This window comes from Thermobia domestica, chromosome 1 (genome assembly GCF_964235325.1).
Source record: "Thermobia domestica chromosome 1, izTheDome1.hap1.1, whole genome shotgun sequence".
In the NCBI taxonomy this organism is placed as follows: Eukaryota; Metazoa; Arthropoda; class Insecta; order Zygentoma; family Lepismatidae; genus Thermobia; species Thermobia domestica.
Window position 1 is genome coordinate 62,348,083 of NC_137454.1, and position 24,638 is coordinate 62,372,720.

General features: G+C 34.5%; 1 protein-coding gene across 1 annotated transcript in view; it reads left to right on the forward strand.

Annotated features, from left to right (window-relative positions):
• The window catches only part of Als2 (Amyotrophic lateral sclerosis 2), a 47,149-nt gene that overhangs the window by 16,984 nt on the left and 5,527 nt on the right, over positions 1-24,638 (forward strand). The window contains exons 5-13 of the mRNA XM_081757794.1: positions 190-379; positions 2,535-2,701; positions 5,744-5,853; positions 7,375-7,577; positions 11,055-11,328; positions 14,630-14,889; positions 15,547-15,723; positions 20,091-20,271; positions 23,685-23,867. Coding sequence (XP_081613920.1) covers positions 190-379; positions 2,535-2,701; positions 5,744-5,853; positions 7,375-7,577; positions 11,055-11,328; positions 14,630-14,889; positions 15,547-15,723; positions 20,091-20,271; positions 23,685-23,867 — 1,745 coding nt within the window. The remainder of the gene's footprint in view (positions 1-189; positions 380-2,534; positions 2,702-5,743; positions 5,854-7,374; positions 7,578-11,054; positions 11,329-14,629; positions 14,890-15,546; positions 15,724-20,090; positions 20,272-23,684; positions 23,868-24,638) is intronic.

The window sequence follows — 24,638 nt, forward strand, 5'->3', positions numbered from 1 at the left end:
GTATTCCCAGTTCTACAAAACATTCAGACCCTACATTTTTTTGTAAGTTTTCTGGGATTTGCTCTAAATGGATAAGAGCCGTTTTGGAGATGAACGACTCAAGTAATTGATATGTATCCCAGTGAATCAAGTAGCAAGATGTATACAAGTCCATAGTTGAATTGTTTATTAATATGTTTTGTATTCCAGGGCATTGGTTTTGTGGAAAGATGCAAGGCCAGGGGAAATTGAGTTGGCCTGATGGCAGATCGTACGTTGGTCAGTTTACAGACAATATGCCTCACGGTTTTGGTCGTCAGGAAACACCTACAGCAGATGGTACAAACGTCTTTGAAGGCCAATGGAGTGAGGGGAAGGAAAATGGGAAAGGAGTTCTAAGGTACATACACAGAAGCATTAATGAACAATGGTGTGTTAAAATTATTGTTTGTTGTTGGTAGTTGTGGTTGTTGGTAGCAAGATGATAAGGAAAGGCGGTATATGCAAGAATTAGAAACGCGTTCCGTCGTAATGAAAAAATGAAATGAAATCTTTAAGTTTTACGTCCCACGGTTATGCCGGTTAGGCTAAAGGAGACGGTGATGATGAGAGATGAATGAAATGGTGGAATGAAGAAAGTGGGAGGAAACGGGAGAACCCCGAGAAAACCCACGAGCACGGTGTTTGTCCACCACAAAGTCCACACGGCGCGAGCTGGGTCCGTCGTAATGAATGGCAGGGGAAGTCAGATAGTTCAGAGTAGGATTACAGAATCTGAAATGTTCACATCTTTTGAGCACTTTTTATAAGAAAAAACTTCCTTATTCAACTCGTGAGGAACAGTGACGTCCAAGAAGTAATGCATATTTTCTTGATACTTATTTCTTCTTTGAGACGGTTTTACAGCTTAACGTAGAATCTGAACCACTAGTACTCCTACTGGGAGTCGAATTCTGGACCATAAGACTACATTGAGACTGCTAACGAAATATCTACAAGGAAGTTCCAAAATATATGTGTAAAGCTCCGCAAGTATAACGGGAACAGAATTTACTGACATCTCGTAAGTGTTCCCCGCCTTAAACCTACCCTACATGACTTGAGAATTCACTCAAATCCACGATAATTTGGTCCCGTCTATTATTATTATTATTATTATTATTATTATTATTATTATTATTATTATTATTATTATTATTATTATTATTATTATTAGAAAAAAACAAAAAAACGTGTTTATACATTTTTTGGTAAAGACTGAAATTTTACTTTTGGACATTTTGTTATTCTCTACTTAACAGTATTTTGTAAGTAATAAAATTATTAAACGTAACACTTACATGTTTGTTTGTGACTTCGCAGGCTTGTAGGTAAATCAGTTTAAAATAAACTGTAATTGAAGAATTATTCGTTCGTTCTCTAAATGCTTGCACAAGAAAGAAATAAAAAAGTGTTATTAAGTTCCGAAATTGTAAAGTGCGTAAAGAAAGTAGTTTATTTTTTTCTTCATTGTATATATACACATGTTGTTAAAAAAATAATCCTTTGGAAATCCATTACTTGCTTGTGTACACATCTGACACGGTGTATCAGTTTTTCACCTTCATGTCAAGAGCAGAGATGACCGCTCCTTACTGCAGACTTTCGGATGTTCCAAGTGTGGTTGTAATACACATGCGGCCAGCCAATTGAGCGTCTCAATACCTTTCTATGCTTGTGCATCCCTTGCAACTTGTGCTAAAGGAGAATGTGAGCACGAGGCAAGCAAAAGAAACTTGAACCGAAAAACATACCAAGCATCATGATTTCACGATATTGTCAAATCTCTTTTAGAACAGGATGTCTATCGGTCACCAAAGTCACGAAATCAGAAAACGGTCATGAAAGTCAAGAAAAAGTCACGAAATTTAGTTTTTAGGTCACAATTTTTTGTTATCTGTACTAATATAAATACAGACTGAAAAATTTTGCTCAATAAAACAGCAAAATTCACCACCAAAATTGTCTATAGTCGGCTTTACACGTTAACAAATCGCTAGCATAGCATGCTTTTATCGCATGCATGAAAATCCGGCCTAGTTCGTACCCAAATTCCCTCTTGAGAATGTTACGAAATTTTATGGTTTGGTAAAGAAAAGGTCACGAAATTTCATTTTGGAATTTTAGTAGACATCCTGTAGAAGTAATCAGACTCCCTATTGAAATAACTAAAATTCATATTTGGTCGTTCTGTATTCGTACACAACAATTAATGAATTTTTATTTATTTATTTATTTATTTATTATTACTTGTTAAATATTTTTCTTCATATTAGTAAGTGGAAAGGTATGATACTCTTGTGATTCTGTGATAGATCTGTTTGTGCCTAATTCTCATGCTACCTTAGACTCTAAGAATAATAGAAAGAATTAAGACTGTATCATTAGCGTGATTTTTTTCTAAGGACGTTGAAGTTAAGAATTATTTTAGTTGTTTAATGCTAATATTTAGGTTAAGTGTGTGTTTACTGTCCTTGATGTACAATATTTCAAGATAATCTGTTCTGGTTTTTTAGATACGCTAATGGTGATATTTATGAAGGGTATTTTAAAGATGGCTTACCACATGGTCATGGAGTATTGAAGAAAGGCCAGTTCGTAGCTTCGGCTGCTTCAGTTTATATAGGTGAATGGGAGCACGGAATGAAGCAGGGCTATGGAGTGATGGATGATATTACTTCAGGTACTTGCATTGAATTATTTCTGTCTTTCCTTACGAGTTGCTTTCTGATATTCTGATCATTGCTTCACTTACATGGCTCATAGGGAAGGAGGCTTATGCAAGAGTGAGATATTCAGTGGTAGCGAGTTCAAATGTCATTTGTTCAAATGCCACTCTAGACTCACGAGTATATTAGTAGAAAGGGTCCCGCAAAAATTGACAGTGGCTTCGTTGGATTGCACACATTCAGTGACAATAGGAAACCTATAGTTTGTGGTTACTAAGATCGGAGTCATAAATAATAACTTCTGGCATTACAACCTACGAAACGTTAAGTAGGAGTTCAGTTGAAATGATCTGAATTCAGCTGTCCGTTTCAGTACCGAGGTTATATGAGACGAGCCTACAATTTAAAGTGGAATCCTAATCAATATTCTGGTTTGTGTTCAAAACAAGAACGTCCATAGAACCCAGGACCACGCGTCAAGAAAGAACGTGCGTATGTCACGAGGAGGCATGACATCCTCACATCGACTCCCGTCATCTTTATTTCTGGCTTTCTTGTTCTGAGTTTGTTACATCTTACTTCAGATCCTATTAGTCCCAGCTGCCTTATGATTATGAATCAGTACCGAAAATTTTGTACTCGAACCGAGAATCGAACCTCAGACTTTCGCTCATCATACATAAGCATGCTAATTATTCAGCTACAAAGTCGGAGTCATGCAGGATTTAAAACTAAATGTGCTTCCATGTAAACATATTTTGTAAAGAATATGCACACGTCGTTGCTCGTCCTGTCTCGCTGGTCATCTTCGATGTTGTGAATGGTGGTAGAAGTTCTTGGAACCGCATTTCAGACGCATCCATGAAATAAGATGGTAGACTATAAGTTTAAGAAGTTTAGATGATCAAGGTGACCCAGAAGTTCCACGTCCGAGCAGAAGTTAGCATCAACTGTTTCAGAAACAAACGAATTGGCTTGGTTTTATTAAGTGTGTCAATATTACAGCAATAAAAATAAATAAATAAAATAAAATAAAAAAAGCAGCACTCCTAGTCAGTTATAGCAGTACGTGTTATTTTAATTTCTAAATATTACAGATTCTGGTGATAAATCATAGACCATGCTGTTAGTATAGCACTCAAACATCCTCATACAGTAAGACTATGCTATTCGCTACGTAAATTACGTACGTAATAACAAGAGACAGATGTGGTCATGGAGACAGAGAAACAGGTAAAACATAAAGTTACAATGTAGAACCTAGAGCTTGAGAGAGAGAGAAAAAAGAACTACTTTTAAGCATCAGAAGTATCATTATCAATATTAATCTATATTATGTTATTTCTTACATATTTCGTTCATTCATTATATTCGCGGAACTTTATAATCATCTATAATATCAGAATTCATAATCACATCATCATCATTATATTCGTACTTTTCATGGGAATGGGGTGCCTCAGTTGTACAGCGTTCACCTCTGGTGCCTGATGTTCTTAGTTCGATCCCAGCTCTCATCTAAGTGGAGTTTGTGGTGGACAAATACCGTATGCATTGGTTTTCTCGGGATCGTCCCGTTTCCTTCCACTTTCTTTATTTCATTATTTCGTTCATTCTCATCATCACCATCTTCCTTAACTCACACGGCATAACCATAGAATATAAAACTGAAAGATTACATTTCATTTTTCGTATTTTTCATTTCACCAGTTTTCCCATTCGCAATACATATTAATCCTATGTTACCATTTGTGTTACACTTTACTCCATCCTATGGTTGCCTTTAGCATAAAAGTTACTTTTGCTGAAATGTCTCATAACGCAAGTAGCTGAAATCATATACAGTAGTCATATTTGCTTAGTGATAACTGCTGTAATTGTTCCGCAATTCTTAATTTCTCAATCGACTTAACATGGAAATGTACCTTTAAGAGACTAGGAAGAAATCTAATGCATTATAGCATGCATTTTTCAAGCCTTCAAACAAAACAGAAAGCAGAAATTTAATTATAAAATAAAGTTTATTATCGTTGACGATTTCTAGATTTAAATTGTTACTTTAGATCCCTGAGGAATTCGAACTTTATTCCATAGAAGTAATTGTACGAATCCGTTGTCTTATATGTCGTGAAGTTAGTGTGTTGTTTAAGATAAGTAAACCATGGAAATAAATATTATGAGTTACAGAAAATTTGATCAGTACGCCATCTTAGAATGTGAAAAACCGAATATTTACAAGAAATTGTAATTGATAAATTTGGAAGGTAATAAATACAAGGTAGCATATGAACAATAAAAAATAGACATCTTTGTTAAATAAGTTACGAAACAAAGAAAATTCACAATTCGACATAATGAACCTTAATATAAAATAAATGATAATAAATAGTCAGGGAGATAGTAATTAATGAAACTACAAAAGCGTCCCTTACAAACAATTGCGTAGAATATAAATCGTATTAAATTCCAAATGAGTACTGTTGAACCATGGTCTTTAGTTTATCTTGCGATGTACTAACCACTAGATCTTTATTTAGGGCGTTCCTGTAAAATAGAGTCTAAGATATCTTGTGTGCTTACCTCCTACTTTTTTTTTTTTAATAATAATAAAGCAAAACGTGAAAAATGATTACGATGTTGCCTTATACGAAACAAAATGCTAATATTTTAACGTTATTGTTGACAGGTTTATAGCGAAATTTATGATCTTATTTGTAAATATGGAGCTTTTTAACGAATGATAAATAGTTTCAACTTACATAATAGATGAATTGTTAAGAATCCTTCGGATACAAGTTGAAGTATTACTTTTAAGATTTTGTTACTTTTATAGAAATATAAGGGCAATAAAAATGGTAGAACTCACGAAGATCTTTTTTGTCACTTTAATGTTTGATTTTATAATATATACATTTCCTTCACATACATGCTTCTTGTTAGCAATTCACATAGAATTACTTAATTAAGGGTGGCTTGCTGCATGTTCTTGATAAAATTGATATCATGCTGTCAGTCAGTTAAGCTCATTTTGAACTGGTTTCTCTTTCAACATTCAGGAGAAAAGTACTTGGGACTATGGCAGAATAATATGAAGCATGGGCCAGGATTGATTGTGACTCTTGATGGAATATATTTTGAGGGTACATTCGTCCATAACACACTAAGCGTAAGTGATGTATGTTTCTTTGATAGTAGCCTTATAGTTCTCATATTATTCGTATATATTTTCTTATTCTTTCTTATTTTATAAGTGTATTGTCATAAAATTTAGATTCATGTTTCATGCTATTTTTCCCACATTTACTACTGCATTAAACAGAATCTATACACAATATGGTTTTTGTACAGCCTTAAAAACCCCCAAAACTTCGGAAAAAGAACATTACCCAATATTAGAGTCCTTACACGGATCCCACTGAAAAATCGGGTATTTATGAAATAAAATGCAGTTGCCAAGAAAATTATATGGGTAAAAGAGAAAGAAATCTAAAAGTTCGAGTAAAAGAGCATATTAAAGATTAAAATGCGGAAAATCCGGTGTTGATTCATCGAAACATTTAAAAAAAAAAACGCAACACAGGGTAGAAGATTCAAAAATTTTATTTGGAGCTAGAAATGAGGTAAAGAGACATTTTTTTTAAAAATCTATTTATTCATTATATATATATATATATATATAAAAAAAAATAGGGGATGGTTGAATAACGAATGGAAGGAGGTAATTACAAAATTTTCACAGCATTGGCATGACAATAAAAATACATGATTTGGCAACTTTTCAACAAGAAACAAGAAAGGCGCACAAATTGACTCACCCATTTTGAGACCATTGACGTACTTAACAACGTGTTTCTATACAACACAGCTCTTCCCTTGGTAAATCCGTTCCATTTTTATCCCTTAATGTTTCTGTTTTTAACCTCCGTGACCAAGACTCCAGAACAGAGTCGAAAGCTTGGAAGTTTAAAGAAAATTAAAAAATTAGAGGAATCTGTAAGTAGAATGACAGTTAAAATTAGAAGTTGAATATCTCTAGCCATTTACGAATTGTTTGCGTTAAAGTATAAAATTTCGAGAATTTCCTTTTCGACGGAATGCATCGAAAAAGACCGTCATTGTAGGATACACCTAATTCGTCCTGTCTTTTACCAATCTCTTCTTGCTTTCTTAATCGTCGATAAAATATTGAATTTTTAACTACGTTAATCTTAGTTTTTGAACACTTTCAATGTAAGAACATCTTTATTTGATTTAAATAGCTACTGAGCGCAATGCAAATGAAATTCATTTTACAAATACTATCGTTTAATCGATGCACCACAACAGAATATTTTTTAAAAGTTGTTTTAAAGACCTTTGCTTCTATATAAAGATTAGAATATTGAAGTGCCGTTATCTTTGCTAATTTCTTGAATTATTTTTATTAGTATTTACGGTATAGGATCTAAACCATTAACAATGTTGTACTATACCATTTCTCTATTTATTCTGTAATTTTTTTTTTATTCGACCTCTGAAGTTTCGCAAATCACCAAGGTCGCAACACATATCAGCTGGGAATCACAGCGTTTCCTCGTAAGTGCAGCGTTAAACATACTGCATATTTATTAAATATGTTCCGTTAAATAAATAATTGCATATTTGTTCCGAGTATTATGAAGTATGTAAAATGTGAATTTTATTGTAGGGGTATGGCATTATGGTTTATGAAGATTCTTCCTATTACGAAGGCGAGTTTTCTGCCACAGGTATCTTCAATGGTAAGGGAAGTTTTAAGTTCCCAAATGGCGACACTATTGACGGCAATTTCTCTGGAGCATGGAATGATGATGTTAAAATAAATGGCACGTTACGTAAAACCATGGGGACTTCCTCATCTACGAAACCCAGGTATGTATTCGACAGATTTGTAATAGCATCTCTACTTAGCCAAGTGGTTGACGCGAGTGCTTTCTGTTAATGTACTGTCGGGTTCCATTCTCGGTGGGGTACAAAGCAGTAGCGTCATTACAGATTTTGCTGGGGGAAGAAGAGCAAGACTCCACTCATATATAAGTAGGATTTCATGTTTTAATTAACGTATTGTTATATTGTTGATTAAAATTATAAATCTCAAACTTAGGGAAGGGCAACTCATCCTTCCCTCTACAAAAGGGTTTGAAAAAACCCGGGTATTTTTGAGAAAACCCAACCCACCTGGTCCCATATGGGTTTTTTCGGGTATTTTCGGGTTCAATTGTTTTTTTTTTTTTCGAAATATTGCAATGTCTTTAGGGATAAAAATGTTGAAACGTAATTTATATTTCAATTGTCATTGTCGCAACTTGCAACAATTTTCTGTTCACTACTGTTTTGAAAAAATGGCCGCCATTTGAAATTTTACATTGGATCGCCGAGAAAATCTATACAGCAAATTTAGAATGTCTCTTGCTTTTACCTTCAAAATTTCAACTTAAAAGTCCGAACGTTGCGCCCTGTAGCGTGGATATACGCTAGTTGAAAAAAAAAATCCGCCATTTTGAAATTTTACGTTGGAATGCCTCCAAAATCTATGCAGGAAATTTAGTGTGTCTCGTGCTTGTACTCTGAAAATTTAAATTTAAAAGACCGAAAGTTGTACCTTGTAATATGTGTGTGGTACAGGCAGACAAACGAACAAATGTAGATCGAATCATTCCAGGAGCCTCAGTAACGTTTGCCAAATACAGTATGAATATCAAATATATTAATTTAAAACAAAGATATAATTCATGTATTATAAAATAAATTTTTCAAAATATCTTATATGGCAAATATTTTCCAGCGTAAAATAAATGGTTTTATTGTTTAAGTTCACTTCCGATACTTTGAGTGTTCAATTACGGGAGTTTCCCTAGCACTAGCAAGACGGTTCTTTCTCGAAAATGAATTTAAAACAATTAACAAAGAGAGAATTTCTATTTTATAAGGTAAATGTCTTAAATGAAATTAAATATCTTCCAGCTTAAAATAAATAAGTTTTATTGTTGAAGTATTCACTTCCAATGCTTTGTGCGTTCAATTGCGGGAATTTCCCGAACACTTTTTCATGACGGGTATTCCCCGAAAATGCAACTTTCTTTGCTGTACAACGACGCTTCTACTAGTATGGAAGTTTAAATTCTGCATCTGAAATAGTAGGGTTACATAATCTTCGGAACTCCGAGCGTTAAGCTTTTTAAATTTGACAAGAAGTTTTACGCTATTGCTAGTGTTGATTCTCCAGAATGCTTATTTGAAGAGTAGCAACTAATGATTGAACTAAACTGTTGTTGTTGAAAAACCAAATTTTACTGAAGAATACTTGAGTTACCATCTTATGTATCAAATAATACTATTAGCTTTACTAATGTATTTATATATTTACTGGTGATACAGGAACCTATGGCCTTAAACTCGTCAAATGTATGAGGGATAACGTCTCACGGCGGCGTCGAGCACACTATTCACGGAAAGTATTTTTTAAAATATAAAATTGCATATTTTACTTCAAATAGGCTATAACAGGGTGTCTATCGGTCACGAATGTCACGAAAAAGTACTGAAATCAGAAAACGGTCATGAAAGTCACGAAATTTAGCTTTTGGGTCACGATTTTTTAAACTGTACAAATGTAAGTACAGATTGGAAAATTTTGTTCTATAAAATGTCAAAATTCACCACCAAAAATATCTATAGTCGGCTTTAGACGCTAGCAAATCGCAAGCAAAGTACGTTTCTATCGCATGGATGAAAATTCGGCTTAGTTCGTACCCAAATTCGCTCTTGAAAATGTTAGGAAATTTTATGATTTGGTAAAGAAAAGGTCACGAAAAAGTCACGAAATTTCATTTTGGAATTTTAGTAGACACCCTGTATAAACACAATCCATACATTAATTTGTTCTATAATTATCTCAAGCTAAGGTAAGCATTTTTATTCATTCAGTGCATTCAGAACTTTATATAGGTCTAACATTGAATGCTGTTGTATATTCCAAGATGAAAGCATCTAATTCGCCCAAGGTAAGTCCAAAATCTGATAAAAGTCACTTTCAATGTGTTACCACCTTAGTTGTACCGGTAATATATTAACAAAAAGGCTCAAAAACCCAGATGGGTTTTGAAGTATTTTTTTTCAGGTGGGTCCAACCCGAAAAAACCCACCGGGCCCACTTGGGCAAACCCTGCTCTGCACACACATTTGCATCCCTGTGACAAAGCCTCTGATACAAGTCCGGGTATTGGTTCTGGTCCTGCATTAGGCAGTGGGCCTCAACTCATGTAACCGTGATGTTGAAAAGGGATGTTAATCTTCAAATCAATCAATCAATAGAGGACACGATAGCTCAGTGGTAGGGTGCTTACCTCTCATGCAAGGTGTCCCTGTATCGATCCCCAATCACTCGAGCTTGTGATGGACAATATAGTGTCCTTTGGATTTTCTCTCGTTTCCTTCCAGTTATTTTATAATTATTCACTTCCATTAATCATCCGTCTTCTTAAAGTGTGTATCAGTAGGACGTAAAACCGAAAACTTCATTCAGTATTTTCCAATAAATTAATGTTTTAATCTTTCAATTAATATTTAATGTACCTTTATATTCTATCAGACTGAAAATTAGTCATTGTTTGTCTGATGCATGCAGTTCCTTAATTGACCCCCATTTAAGAAATAAATATATAAATTTGAAAAGGAAAAGGCAAGAAAACATCCCGAGTCTTTTCTGGATGTCTTGCTTTGGCTATAATGCCAAATTTAACATTACACAAAGATAATAGCTTCTTGTGTTATGCTTATTGGTTTTACTCTTTTTCTTTCTTTTTAAATTTTAGTGTTGTTTCACAATGAATAAGATATCTACTTTGATAAGTTAAAGTAAATCAGGCACCCTTATGAGGAGAATCCCCTCAATTCATGAAGTCTCTTGTTTCAGTGAACTGCTGCAGGCAAAAACCATGACTCATATGCATGATCGAAATTAAACCTGTATCATCTTTGAAGAACCACCCCCGTGCTGTCAAGAATTTCTTCGCATTCTATAACAAGTATAGAGTAAAACCTCTGTAACTTGGAGTCCTGTTGTTCTCTAGAAAAACCTTAATTTATTGAGGTGTCCAGGATAGAGTTTGGGCTTTCATAAGATACGTATTGGGTTTGATTCGGGTCCGGAAAAAGGTATGCAAAATATAAGGTTAGCTATGTTCAAAGTGTTTATTTTATTTTTGTGTAATTATTTTTATTATAAAACACGTTGAAACGTAATGTATATGAGATAAAGTAATATGTAGGTTTTGCTCAATTCAGTATAGATATATTTTATTCTAGCTACATTTAATATTTTTAACGTCCAGTTTGTTGATATTCCAGTTCTTTCGGTAAATTGTGTGTACCACCAAATCAGAAATGGAAGGCTATCTTCAATCAGTGTTACCGTTTGCTAGGAATTGAGAGCAGTAGCCAGACAAGTAGTACACATGTGTGGGAAAAGGTCGCGATTGCCATCAGCCACGGTCGCCAGGAAGCCCAAAGAAGGAAAAGCATAGAACAAATATCATCAGATATGTTAGACACTATTCCACGCTTCGGCAGGGACACCTTAAATAAAGAAGACTACCACAGAATCCAAGAGTATTTGTCCAAAGTGAGTTGAAATTTAGAACTATAATATTTAATGAAATATTTATTTTTATGCTTTATGCAGAAATATGTTCTTAAATTTTAGAGCCTGATTTTTTGGCTCTTTGTCAAGACAAAACCAACCTAAATTTAAGATAATTTGTATCTGACAGTCAATGTGGTGAATTTTACAGACTATTACAGAAGACATAAAGTTGGTAACAAACTGTATGTAAAATATTATACTGACTTTCTTTACCATTTTGCTGTTCATTAAACTTGAATTAATTAAACAATAAATAAATTTTTGTACTTCGTTGGTCTTCAGGAAAAGGCTGTCAGTGAATTGTGAAGGTCCCATTAAACTTAATGTAGATTAGATGATCACTTTTCAGATTTCGAAGATCTAAAAGCAAGAGAAGAAGCTAAAAATAAGTAAATAAATAAATTGTAGATGCACGGCAAGTGTACATAATAGTAAGCTGGTGAAGGAAAAGAAACAAGATGAAAAATAGGTTGAATACACTTTTTAAATATGTTAATCAATTAAATAAAAATAATGGTAATCACTACGCAAGGAAGCCATTTATAAACTAATTTTGAAAATGTAAATATATTTTTTTAAAAAAAAAGTTGAAAAAATATTTTTATCTTTTTGTCCTGGATGTCCAATATTAAATATGCATTCAATATTTTCCTGAAAAATAGATATTCAAGTAAATACCTTAGCTGTGGTGCTTAAGAAGTAGGACACTTACATCTGGGGCGTACAATCCATACACTAACTGTTGCGTTGGATAAAGGTTTTGGGGTTTTATTTTCCATGGGAGGTCATAAACACACGACCCTGTAGATGTGTTACTCGGATCGTGCTAGTGGGACGTATAAGATTGTTAAGATTGTAGTTAGTCCGTCTGTTACTTTTGAACGAAACCGAATTTCCTTTCTTTCTTTTTTCTTTTCTTTTTTTTTCCTTTTCTTTTTTTTTTTAATAGATGGAATTATTTTCTTGGCCGAGTTCGTTAAAAGAGAATCCGTTAATATGTTCATAAATAATGGTGACTATCCATATCCCATTCATTCATAAATTATTAGGTTTTATCTTGCGTTGTTAGTTAATCCAGAAAACGACTAATCAAGGAATGTTGCAACACAATACAGGAAAAATTCCCGAGGATTTCTTATTGCCCACAGACAAACAAAATAGATTGGTTGGTTTCCACACTAACATCGTCCTTAACAAACCAATCAATCAATTTTGCTTGTGGATAGTTGAGAAGTATAGAAATATAGCATGATCCTCTTTACTATCTTCAGCAGAGTTTATTATAAAATATTCCTGATGACCTTCAGTTATTAAAAAATAGATAAAAAGAATAAATTTATTCTACTAATGCCAATATAAAATTATGGAAATTTTAATTATACTACATGACAGTCGAATTGACGTTATGTATGAGCCAATGAACTTGCTGAGCGCAATTGTCAAACTAGCTCATGCCAAGTGAGCTTAGTGGTAAGTGGTGAACGAACACCGCGTGCATGGTTTTCTCGGGGTTCTCCCGCTTCCTCCACTTTCTTCATTCCACCATTTCATTCATTTCTCATCATCAGTTTTCTTCAGCCTAGCCGGCATAACCGTGGGACGTAAAACTCAAAGATTTATTTTTTGTTCACCTCTGAACTACATCGAAATACTTTTCGTTAGAGACTTCATTATTATCAATCTAACAGAAGCCTTCAGTGAAAACTGAATTGACTTTATATTGTCACAGTATTTGAAATAAAATAAATAGATACCATAAAATAAATAAGTGAATTCACGTATTTTAGACTTTCTTTCAGTATATACCTAAACACTTCACATTAGGTTCCCTTTTCTTCTCCAAAATAAACAGCTATAGAGCTGCATTGTGGGTATATGGTTAGTGTGCGGGAGACCTTGGTTCGATTCCCAGAGGGATTTCATGTGAATTGGATTCCATGTTAAGCTGTAGTTGCACGTCACATATAGCCTCGGTGACGAAATGGATGCTAAACCCCAATTCAAGATAGTTATTTTGTGCAAAGAGTTCTGCAAGCCAAAAACAAATTCGGCAGTTGGTGTCCCTAGAATCTGGTCTCACATATAGGTCATTCATAAGTATTTAAAAATCTCTTTTCTTTTGAATGAGTACTCTTCACTCTGGAGTTTGATAATGGACTTTCTTACTTCTGCTTCTTTTCTTCTCCCTCTAATCATGCAGTTCGAAACAACTTGCATAAAATAAACACACGAATTACAAGTAGCGTACACACGGATTTTCTGAAACTTCTAAACAGTCAGCTCCAATTTGCCTCAAACTATACATATAGCTGTCTTCTTAGAAAATGCTTACAGTGCATGTAGAAAAATATTAAAAGCGAAAAACAGGTTTTAGTCTTATCAGCTGTTAAATAGTGTGTCATTGTCTGGGGATTATCGGGAGTTCTTGCAGAGGAGAAGAGAATCCAAGAAACCAGCCTATCTAGCTCGAAAAGAAACATCAATCACTCTGTTGTCAAATAGAGGACATGCTTTAAACAGATTTCAAATGAAAGAAAATTAATTTTCAATTATCGCGCTCTAATATTGGCCTAGTGAGAAAAGATAAAAGTGAACATAAAGTATTAATAGTAATAAACGCTTGGATGAATTTGGAAATGTAGAAAATAAGTAGTTATCATAATGCTTTCGAAAACACTGTGACATGTTATTATGTAGGGAAGCTCTTATCGCATCCTAGGTACTGGACACAGCCTTAATGCTGATCTAAATGCAACATGCTTTTTGTTTTTAAAGTAAATCGTTGGTTTGTAACTTAATAATTTATTTTCTAATGTTTTAAATGGTTGTCACGTGATACCATCTCATCATTTAAGAAATTTAGTATTTTCTTTTCATAATTCCTTTCACATTTCGCAATATAATGTCTTTGTAATCTAAGTTTAATTGCAGTAAAACAGCTACCGTATGAGGCGTTTCGGGTCGTGAGAACGAATTTAGCGAAAGTTACGTGCAGCCTGAATGCTCGTAAAATACATTTGATATGTTCAAGTAGTAATAACAAACAACTCTGTGGCAGCTGATTCTCGTTCTTAATGCATAGTTTATGGAAGTCATTTCTTTGTCGTGTAGAAAATTTTTAAAAATTAATGTACGATTACTTTGCTCGTTCAGAGTTCGCCTTTATTACTCTGAGACGCCTCATGTATTCGTTATTGTGTAGCAGCATAGAGAATAAATATAAGATGACAGAGATATTAAGTGTAATCACTACAGAAGGATTCTTTTTGTATATTTTCAGGCATTTGAAAGCACATTGCACCCTCTTGGACAGCTCTTACTTGAAGTGACGAGAGTGTATACAGGCACGTATGGAGGCGTTCGAGTTCATCCGCAGCTTTTAAGTCATGCTGTCCAGGAACTGCGATCTGTAACGTCCCGTATCTACGAAGTGGTAAGAACTCTTTTCCCAGCGCTTCCACCAGGTGAACAAGAAATGTTACTTGACGATGATGATAATAATAATGGTGATGGTGATGATTGTAACGAAAAAAATGAAAGGTGAGTTATATATCCTACAATTTTCAAAGAAATTTAGCCATTCGTAAATGACAGAAAATCTGGGCTAATTTGAAATCTGTTTAGTTTCGAGCGACATGGAGAGTCATAATTCACAAAATTATTTCAAGCTTGAAAATACGACTCAATAATTGAATGAAAGAGTTGTATAAAAAAAAAAAAAAAAAAAAAAAAAAAAATCTAAAAGCCACAACTTTCCAACACTGAGTGGAAAAACAAACACACTTCACGATTATGTTGCATTATCCGTTCATACATTTCCGTAGAGCTTAGTATAGAGAATCTATAATTAAGGAATGTGTTCTTGTTCCTCTCAAAGGGTGTAGGCAACCTATAAAGAACAAAATAACTGTCCCAGTTTAACTTGCCTCTTTCGTGAAATGTATACCTTTTCCAACTGACTCATTCAGTTCTTGTAATACAAAAAGCCTTCACGTATGTTTATGTTAAAGGCTATTGTCAGGTCCTGACGTGTTGGGAAGAAACACTTAATAGTTTCGTGCTGTAAAGGCTAATTCTTGTTAATGTAGTTGTAGAAATAAATAAATAAGTATTAGAAGCTAGTCTTTGCCACTGTGCTGTTTTTAATAAGACTGCTATATGGAAAAGTACATATTTATGTTATTTATATTTTTCTAGTGAAGTTGTAAGTGCCGCATCACTACTACATCCCGTTCTCTTGCCAAAAGTGCATTCTGCGCTTTTTGTACTGTATGCACTACACAATAAACAAGAAGATGATGCATATTGGAAAAGACTTCTGAAATGGAATAAGCAACCGGATATCTCTCTTATGGCTTTCCTTGGGATTGATCAGTAAGTTGAATGTCATGTTTATTTAGTTATTTATGTTTTGAATACAGTAGACAACAATGGAGGAGGTAGAGTTAGACAACAGGTAATCATAACAGCTTATTTTGTTGAAATTTAGTATTCAGATGTAATGTACAGTCACGTTTCAGAGTTAACTCCATCTGAAAAAAGTTCATAATTAAACTGGCTAATTAGAATGCGCCATTCCTAGGTTTAAATTTAATCATATTTTCTGTAAGGATGCTCGTCAATCCGCCCCTATTGTTTCACATTTTTCAGAATATTGCAAAAATCAAAGTGGAATACTTTGTGTTGTCAATATGTTTCCCATCGTCAAAGGATACATATTCAGGCTTAGAAAACTATTTAAAGAACATGGATTAGTTTACTAAGTATGATACTATCATGTAGGCGTGGATGCTCCCTTAGGTGGTCGCGCAACCACCAAGTTTTCAACCTCAAAAAATAATTTTTGAGGTATTAAAATAGTGTTATTTAAAAAGTCAGTACAAGAAAATACTCACGCATCTTTCAAAAATTCATGTAAAAAATACTGAAAGAATGAGAGCGGTTTACGTTTATAGTTGAACGATCGTTGCAATATGATCCACTGACTTTGGACATATAGCAGGGAGCTTCTATTTCTTAACCTGAGGAAATGTCTCGTACTTACATAGCTACTAACGTCTCGTTTTCGGCAAGTGGTTGCAGTTACTTGATAACCGCGATCTACTTCCATGATTACGAATTTCTCCGCAGCAGTTATTGACTGAGCTTTTACTTCATTTTTTTTTTTAATTATTTATTTTTTCTTTCTTTTTATCCCTTGTGAGCAAGTGACGAAGAAGTGGGTCTCAACAACTTGGAAAAAAGAGATTGAATGATTAACAAAACACAAAGTCGCTTTACGAAATGAAACAAATATGAGTGTGGCGGTGATGCCTACAATTGAATTCGAAATGAAATAATATGAAGATTTTAGTTTAACGTGTCATGATATGCCTTTTAGTCTAAAGGAGACGGATAATTCTTGAAAGTAAATGATTATGAAAGAATTGGTGGAATGAGGGCATGGGAAGAAACGGGAGAACACCGAGAAAACTCAGGGATTCGATGTTGTTCGCCGCAAACTCACATCCCCCGGGATCGAACCAGGAAGCTTTCGTACCGAAGTTGAACAGACTGTTACTCTAATTCCCAGTTGAAGTCGAGATACTTCCATGAGGACAGATGGATAGTTGTGTAAAATGCCCCAAGTATAACGAATTAAGCACCATACTTTGGTGCCTTATTTTGTTGTAAGTGTGAATGGAGAATATGGTAATGCTTGCGTTTTTAATTCCTAAATGAAATGAAACATACGTAATATATAATAAAATAAAGTTTACTTTTTTCGTTCGTATTCCTTGTAACTTTATCAATATTTCGGCACACCAATTCCTGATGCCTTCTTCTGGATACACTAAATTAGAAGATGCTAACCAAGTAGATCTGTGGTACCACATTTCCAATTTTTTCTTACTTCTGAACAATTTTGACTGAAATGTTAACTGCTGCTAAAACCCTATCAAGTCCTATTCTTGACCTATAACTGCAGAATTCCAATATTATATAGGTACATTGACAATTCTTATTGTGAAAATTTAATCAGGTTTTCATTGCTTCATATTTGTACATGCTCTTTCCTTCAACTAATCATAGGATTAATAACATCGATGTCGAAACTTTTTTCATAGATATAACTTGTAAATTTATGTTAGCAATAATTGTTCATTCGTGAAAGTAAATAGTAACTAGATATTATAGCAATAATAGCGAATGTAATCGTAAATCAATAAATATCAAAATACAGTACTATGAATTAAGATACGTTAAACGTGAAGTTTTGTAAAAACAACCTATATATATATAAAGGAAATAAGTAAGAGTAAGATGAAGGTAATCAGTTACTGGTAACAATTATGTACATCCATACAAACAAGGCATCATGTGTATTCCAGTGTAGGTTTTTGGATAATGAACTTTTCTATCCCAATCGTATTGGAAGAAGGAATTTATGAGAAGAATTCAGTTTTGCATGGACTGAGCAACATATATATCCTGAGTTAAATTCGTGAAAATGCATTCTTTAATTCTTTAACAGTATTCTGTTAAAATTGTTACTCACTTTTCACATAGATTAACGTAAAAATTGTTTTGATAACGTTTTGAATATAAATTTCTTTTGAAACTATGTGTATATAACATAACTCATAATTATTTTCCTTTTTGATTAAAGATGGTGAAAAACATTAAACTACTGTGGAAATTGAAATTACTAACCTTGTATCCGTAAAGGAAATAAAACTTTTTTCTTAAATGATTTCAGTAGTCTCTGCTACTTTCTTCAGTAACTTCTTGAACTGCTGCACCAGACTTACTGCGTATCATCTTATTTTGTGACTGTACCGGAAGAGGACAGTGACAAGAAAACTAATTTACGAAGTTACTAACGAAAGTAGCAGAGACTGCTAAAATTGTCTAACAAAAAAGTTTATTATTTTTTTTTCACGAATGCAAGGTTAGTAATTTCAATTTATAAATATGTGTCCGATAGCGTTTATTAGTAAATACTATGGATATTTATTCCTGAATTTATAAGTTAAACAGTTTTCATTGTTGTTGAAAGGAAAGGAGGAAATTTAAGGCCCAAAAATACTTCGTGAAACGGGGAGAGGAAAGAGTAAGAATTACAAGTAATGTTGTAGAACAGGCCAATTGGCGAGAAGCTTGCGAAACGACATCGCGATGGCATCATCCATTGTGGCGTCATTGCTCATGCTTCTCGGGTTTTTCTATAACACCCTTGTTTCCTTCTCTATCTGAGTAAGCATTTTTAGGAAAGAGGATAGTTTTCTTTATTTTCTAGTCTGATAATATTTCTACAATTCTCTGATAAGTAATTTGTTTTTGCAGGTCTGCTTTTTAATTTTTTTTTTTTCATATATGTACACGCACATATAGAACATTCTTAAGTGGTGTGTACGTTTTCAAGATTGTCAGGCATTGTATGTAATGTTTGTAATGGGAACTTGTGATCCTTGTACTGTTCAATAACTGTGGAAGTTTGTAACCTTGCTTTATGCCGCTCCCATACGTTCTATGAACTCTTCGTAGGTGGTTTTCAATTTCAGACCACATAACACTGTAGAATTAACGTGGATGAAGAATTATAGTGATATGGTCGTTGAGATCTTTTAGGACGTCACCTTCGTCCTATAGACAGTGTCTTTAATTAAGCTCCATAAGAAAACGGGCAAAAAAAAAGTAGAAGAAACACACAGGATGTTACATCTGAAGAACGAGCTGACCTTTCATTTGATAACGTTTCCCTATGATCCAATCCACCGTGGAAATACTGAACAGACATTCACGAACCACCTCATACCAACGAAGGGGAACCTAATTGTGCTGGAATCTCCTGGAGTTGTGGAATGACGGACATGTTCAGTTACGGTTCAGATCACTGAAAGAAAGAAGAAAACATAAGTTAGGCAACTTCTCTGTCTTTCATTATTCTACTTCATACATAAACTTCGGAGCTATCGTATATTCTAGACAGCATGTGGATTTTCTGAACCCCAGACTTGTTAGTTTAAGTTTGGCATCTTTTTTCAGCACCGGGGCTATATGAGACGTGGACCTACAGCTTATAAGATGCAATCCTAAGCACTCTAATGCATTGAATGCTCTCCCGCCGGGAATTACGTTATTTTTATATTTATCTTTACAGTACTATCTTTTCATCTATTATTTCTACAGATTCTCTATATTTACTTTCTGCGTGCAGTATTCCTTTATTTATGGTGTTTTTTCTTTTCTTTCTTTCTTAGAGCTCTGTTTTGGCATTCATCTGATTATACGTTTTTCCTCATAACACTTAAAAAAGGCTAACAGTGACATGCAACTGGATCTCTTCTCTACAGTTTTTTCTCTCTTTATTTCTTTTTTGTATTCTCCCTATCTCTATCGATGTCCTGTTCAAAGTATTAAATTTAAATAAACGAATCTTATTCGTACAAGACGTAAATAAAATTTTTAAAAATAAAACAAAGGAGGTGATCAGTATGATTGTAACTACACATTCCACGAATTTAATCAAGAACCAAAAAAATATATATCTCCAAATAAAATACTATATAAAATTTCCAAGATGACTCTTATAGTCTTCTACAGCTTCACTACTTTTCCTGTAGTTTTCTTAGATTGGTATTGACTGATTTTTCTTTACGCATCCCTGATTGGAGATCTTAATGATATCTGAAATTGAATGTTAGATCCTGTACTTCTGAACACGTGCCCTTAAACATACTTTGTAAAATCTTTTGCAGGAAATTCTGGTTATGCTATCGTGTAAATTGCTCTGAAGCCTTGAAGGAAGGAGGAAACTTTTCACCTCTCCGAGAACAGGTGTTTCATGAAGCTGTGGAGACACTGCAGCAGTTGAAGACGACATTCTCTCCACTCGAAAAGTTGCAAGTAATTCATCATACATTCCAGCAAATTACAAAGGTATTATTATTAAACTGACATTAAATTTCTATAGTTATCTTTTTGAAAGAAAGGTGTTTTTTTCTTTTTGTTTGTTTGTTTAACGTCCTACAATTATGCACCATTGCTAAGCAAAGCTGACGGTGAGATAGATGTTAATGGTGGAACGACAAAAGTGGAAGGAAACAGGAAAATTCCAAGAAATCCGATGCATACGGTGTTTGTCCACCACAATACTCACCTGGCAAGAGCTGGGATCGAACTAGGAAGCCCACGTGCCAAAGGTAAGACGCTCTATCACTGAGCCACCCAGCTCCCAAGATTAATGTAAACGAAAATGATATAAGATGAAAATAATGTGGAAAAAATCATTCCTTTAAATGTCTGTTGTGCTATTAACAAGGTGCATTTGCTTAAGACATTTTCATTTACTTTCATTGTATATATTCGTTGGGAGTAGGGAGGATGTATAAGTATTTGAATCCCTGCAGCCTCCATTACCATCATTCTGTGGTGATTTCTGTGGGCGGGAGCATTATTCTGGTACAGGAAGATTTGTCTGCCTTTTTTACACGAAGACTTGTCTGCCTTTTTTTTTATCTTGATGGCTGCTTCTAATTTGAAATAAAGTATGCGTGACAGTGTCCCGTGATAGTGTGTCTTCAAGATAGCCAATGAAGAGAACTCCCTTGGCATCCCAAAACACAGTGGCCCGTGATAGTGTGTCTTCAAGATAGCCAATGAAGAGAACTCCCTTGGCATCCCAAAACACAGTGGCCATAACTTTACCAACGGATGGCTGAGCTTTGAATTTGCGGGAATGGGTTCGACCACTGCATACTTTGCTGTTTTTATTTTCAGGTTCAAAATGGTGTACCCATGTCTCATCAACGGTTACGTATGTGGCAATAAAGTTCTCAGAATTTCTTTTAAACAGGGCTAAATTAGTCTCTGATGTAGGTACTCTTTCGCGCTTTTGATCCACAGTTAGCTTTCCTTGGAATCCATCTGGCAGAAATTTTTTTCAACCCCAAGTTTTCATGCAACATTCTTTCTGTTGATCGGTGGATATACCCGTGATCTCATTTATTTAGTGTATTGTCACTTTTCTGTCATTTATTACCAGATCATGCACAACATTGTCTTCTTGTATACTCAGCACCACTTCCATGTTTACAACTTTGTCTACCACAACGGAATTCACGTGGCTAGTTTTTTTTATCACTTGGCAGGAGAGGACACTATCACCAGTAGCGTCTCCTGACGTGGATGTTAGGGCGTTGGCAAGAAAGGAAAAACATATTAACCCTCACAACCATAGGCGATACTAGAGGGGGAACCCCCTCTTCCCAGGAGCAAAGATGGGCCCACCCACATTGTTTTATTGATCAAAAATATTGTGATAAATTTACCTCAATTTACGCATAACTATTTTAGTGGCATTCGCATTCAACATACGAGTATTTAATAGTGACTATACTTTGCCCACCCATCGATTTTCTGAATATAGTCTGTACCTGGAAGTTCTCACAATTTTCGAAAGTAAGGAACTATGATCGTCATTGCATAATGTCCTATTTACGCCAACATATAAATAGAAATTTATTTCTAACAATTTAGTCTGTAAATTATAAAGAGCAATCGAGGAGGATGTTATTACGTAAGGAGTACATTTAATTATAATAATTATAGTATAAGTAAATATACCCTCAAAATGTGAAACTGAAAATCAAAAACAAGCAATTATTTGCTTACAATTACGTGAATTTCAGCCCAAGTCGTCTTTCTTTGCGTAGCAACCTCTGGATTACTGCTTTAAAGACAGTAATAGAGGCACGAAACCGTAAGTCTTGAGGGTGAACCACTAACGACAAAGTAAATGAAAGGGAAATGAAAAGGCAGAATGGAAAACCGTTTTGTAGCTTAGCGTCCAGGCTTTTTTCTTTCTTTCTTTCTTTTTTTTTTTTTTTTTTTTTTTGCATCAACTGACACTTCCAACACAACTTGGATCGAGAAAAAAATGATGTTTCTTTTCACCGTACTCCTTACACGTATTTTAGGAAGAACTCTATTGCACCATTAACTTTTGAATTAAATGATATGTTTAGCAACAAAAAAGTGCGTAGATCATAGCCCCTCTGCCCCCAAAAAATGTTTTCCGTATTGCTATAAAATATCTGTACATGCACAAATAAATCTACAGAGATGGCAACGCTTGAGAGAAGCAGAAAACTCAAGACGTTGATTTCCTAACCAACGCCATGGATCACACAAGCACGAGGTGAGGGACACGAAGCGGGTGCACAATAGAAGTCTTCCAAAACAGTGAAACTTCAGCCATAGCGTTGCCAATGACTTACTCGCAGAGTTGCCTCCTCAAAACATGACGGAGACCGCACAACACTTCTCTGTTCTTTTGCACTTCAACAGATGATTCTGTCTCGTTGAAAATAAAAAATCACAAGTTCTGATGATCCGTTTAATTAAATTAAAATTCTCTTTTCTTCATTTTTCGTTGGGCGTTAACACACGACTTGCACACCCAGAGAAGACGCTACTGACTATCACCCATACTAATCATATTTAGCGTGTATATCTGTCGGTGTTTAGCCTTTCATCTGGAAGTATTTGACCAAACACACACTTCAGTTTTCTCCATTCTCACAATCCGGACGCACTTGCTACCTGCAAAACACAGAGAACGCAACCAGTATCAATGACATTGCCCTATATTTTCACACACTTCTAAAACTTTTGTAGAGTTACAAACATAACATTTTTGTTGACTCCTTCTATATCAATGACAATAAGTGTTGAACAACCCTCGTATATATTAGTAAACACAAACGGAGATGTAAACTATTATTAGAGATCGAACTGCCAGACGATGGTCAGAACATAAAAGCCCGGGTAGTTTCTTTTTACGTGTTTGCTTCAACGGTGTACTTTCACATACCTAGATATGACCTGAACTATCAGAGTTAAAAAGAAGACTTAAATTTTGGCAGTAGAGTTACCGAGAGGCAGCTTGCATTGTTACAATGATAAGGAAGTGTTATTCTATGCACACCATATATATACATGTAGTAGTGAATTTCCATAATGAAAACATGGTAGTAAGTAACAAGAAAATTAAGTAGAATGTGTGTATATATTGTACATGCTATATTCAACATAATGACAAAAAGTATCTGTGTTAAAAGAGTAAGTTATTATAATAAACTTCAGTAAATTAAATTTACAACGTATCCTGTTAAATTTTTACGATAATTTTGTGCAATGTTGGCCTATCTTGTTTTATTATATATTAACGCAGTTCATTTTATCAACAAATATATTTTGTATTTTATTCTTAAAAATTACTTATTAATGAACTGTCGCAGTCGGTCCTAATATCTACATTTGTTAATATATTAACTAATATTTATTTGCAGGCAGTACAGGAAGAACTTGGATCTGCTTATCTATGGAATATGGATGACCTTTTCCCAGTTTTCCAATTCGTTGTAGTTAGATCACGAATATTACAACTGGGATCTGAAATTCACTTCATAGAAGATTTTATGGAGCCGTATTTGCAGAATGGAGAACTTGGAATAATGTTCACAACTCTGAAGGTAATTTGGTGATAATGAACACTATGATTTTAATTTTTGAAATTGGAGTGTTGTGAATTAAGTAAATTCCGAAGTATTTAACATTTACGTAAACTGCGATGCAGTACCGCTTTAAAATACGCTCATATACATGCGTGGGTCGTTCAATATATAAGTTTTCCTAAGGTGTAAAAAAAAATTTTTTTTAAGACACATTTGTAAACTATACATGCATGTGTAGGTGGGTAATTCCTCACCTCTCCACATAATTCAAAATTAGATTTAGGCATTTATCTCACCGTTGCACCAATTTGTCCAAAAACTTGCAAAATATCAGGGCTCTGGTTATTTAGTATTCTCTTCACATTCTGCTTCACTTTTTCATCACTAGTTGGCAAGAGACCAGGTCGCTTATGTCAAAATAACTCTTCTTCAGGGAAACGCAATTCGACATAAGCAACCTGGTCTCTTCTTTTAACGATGATGTCCACTTCCACTCAGCACGCAAAGAAAACACAAATTTGAAGAATTAGGGTGGAAACGGCTGCCCCGCTGTCCCCACAGCCTCAATTTAGCACCGAGTTACTTCCATCTTTTTCCGATGTTAAAATCTGAATGGTAAGATGAACGTTTCAAAACAAAAGAAGTGAAGCGAAATATGAGAAAAGTGCTAAATAGCCAGAGCCTTGATTTTTTGCAAAGGGTTTGGACAAATTGATGCAATGGTAAGACAAATGTCTGAATCTCAATGGAGATTATGTGGAGAGGTGAGGAAGGACCGTCTTAAAAAAT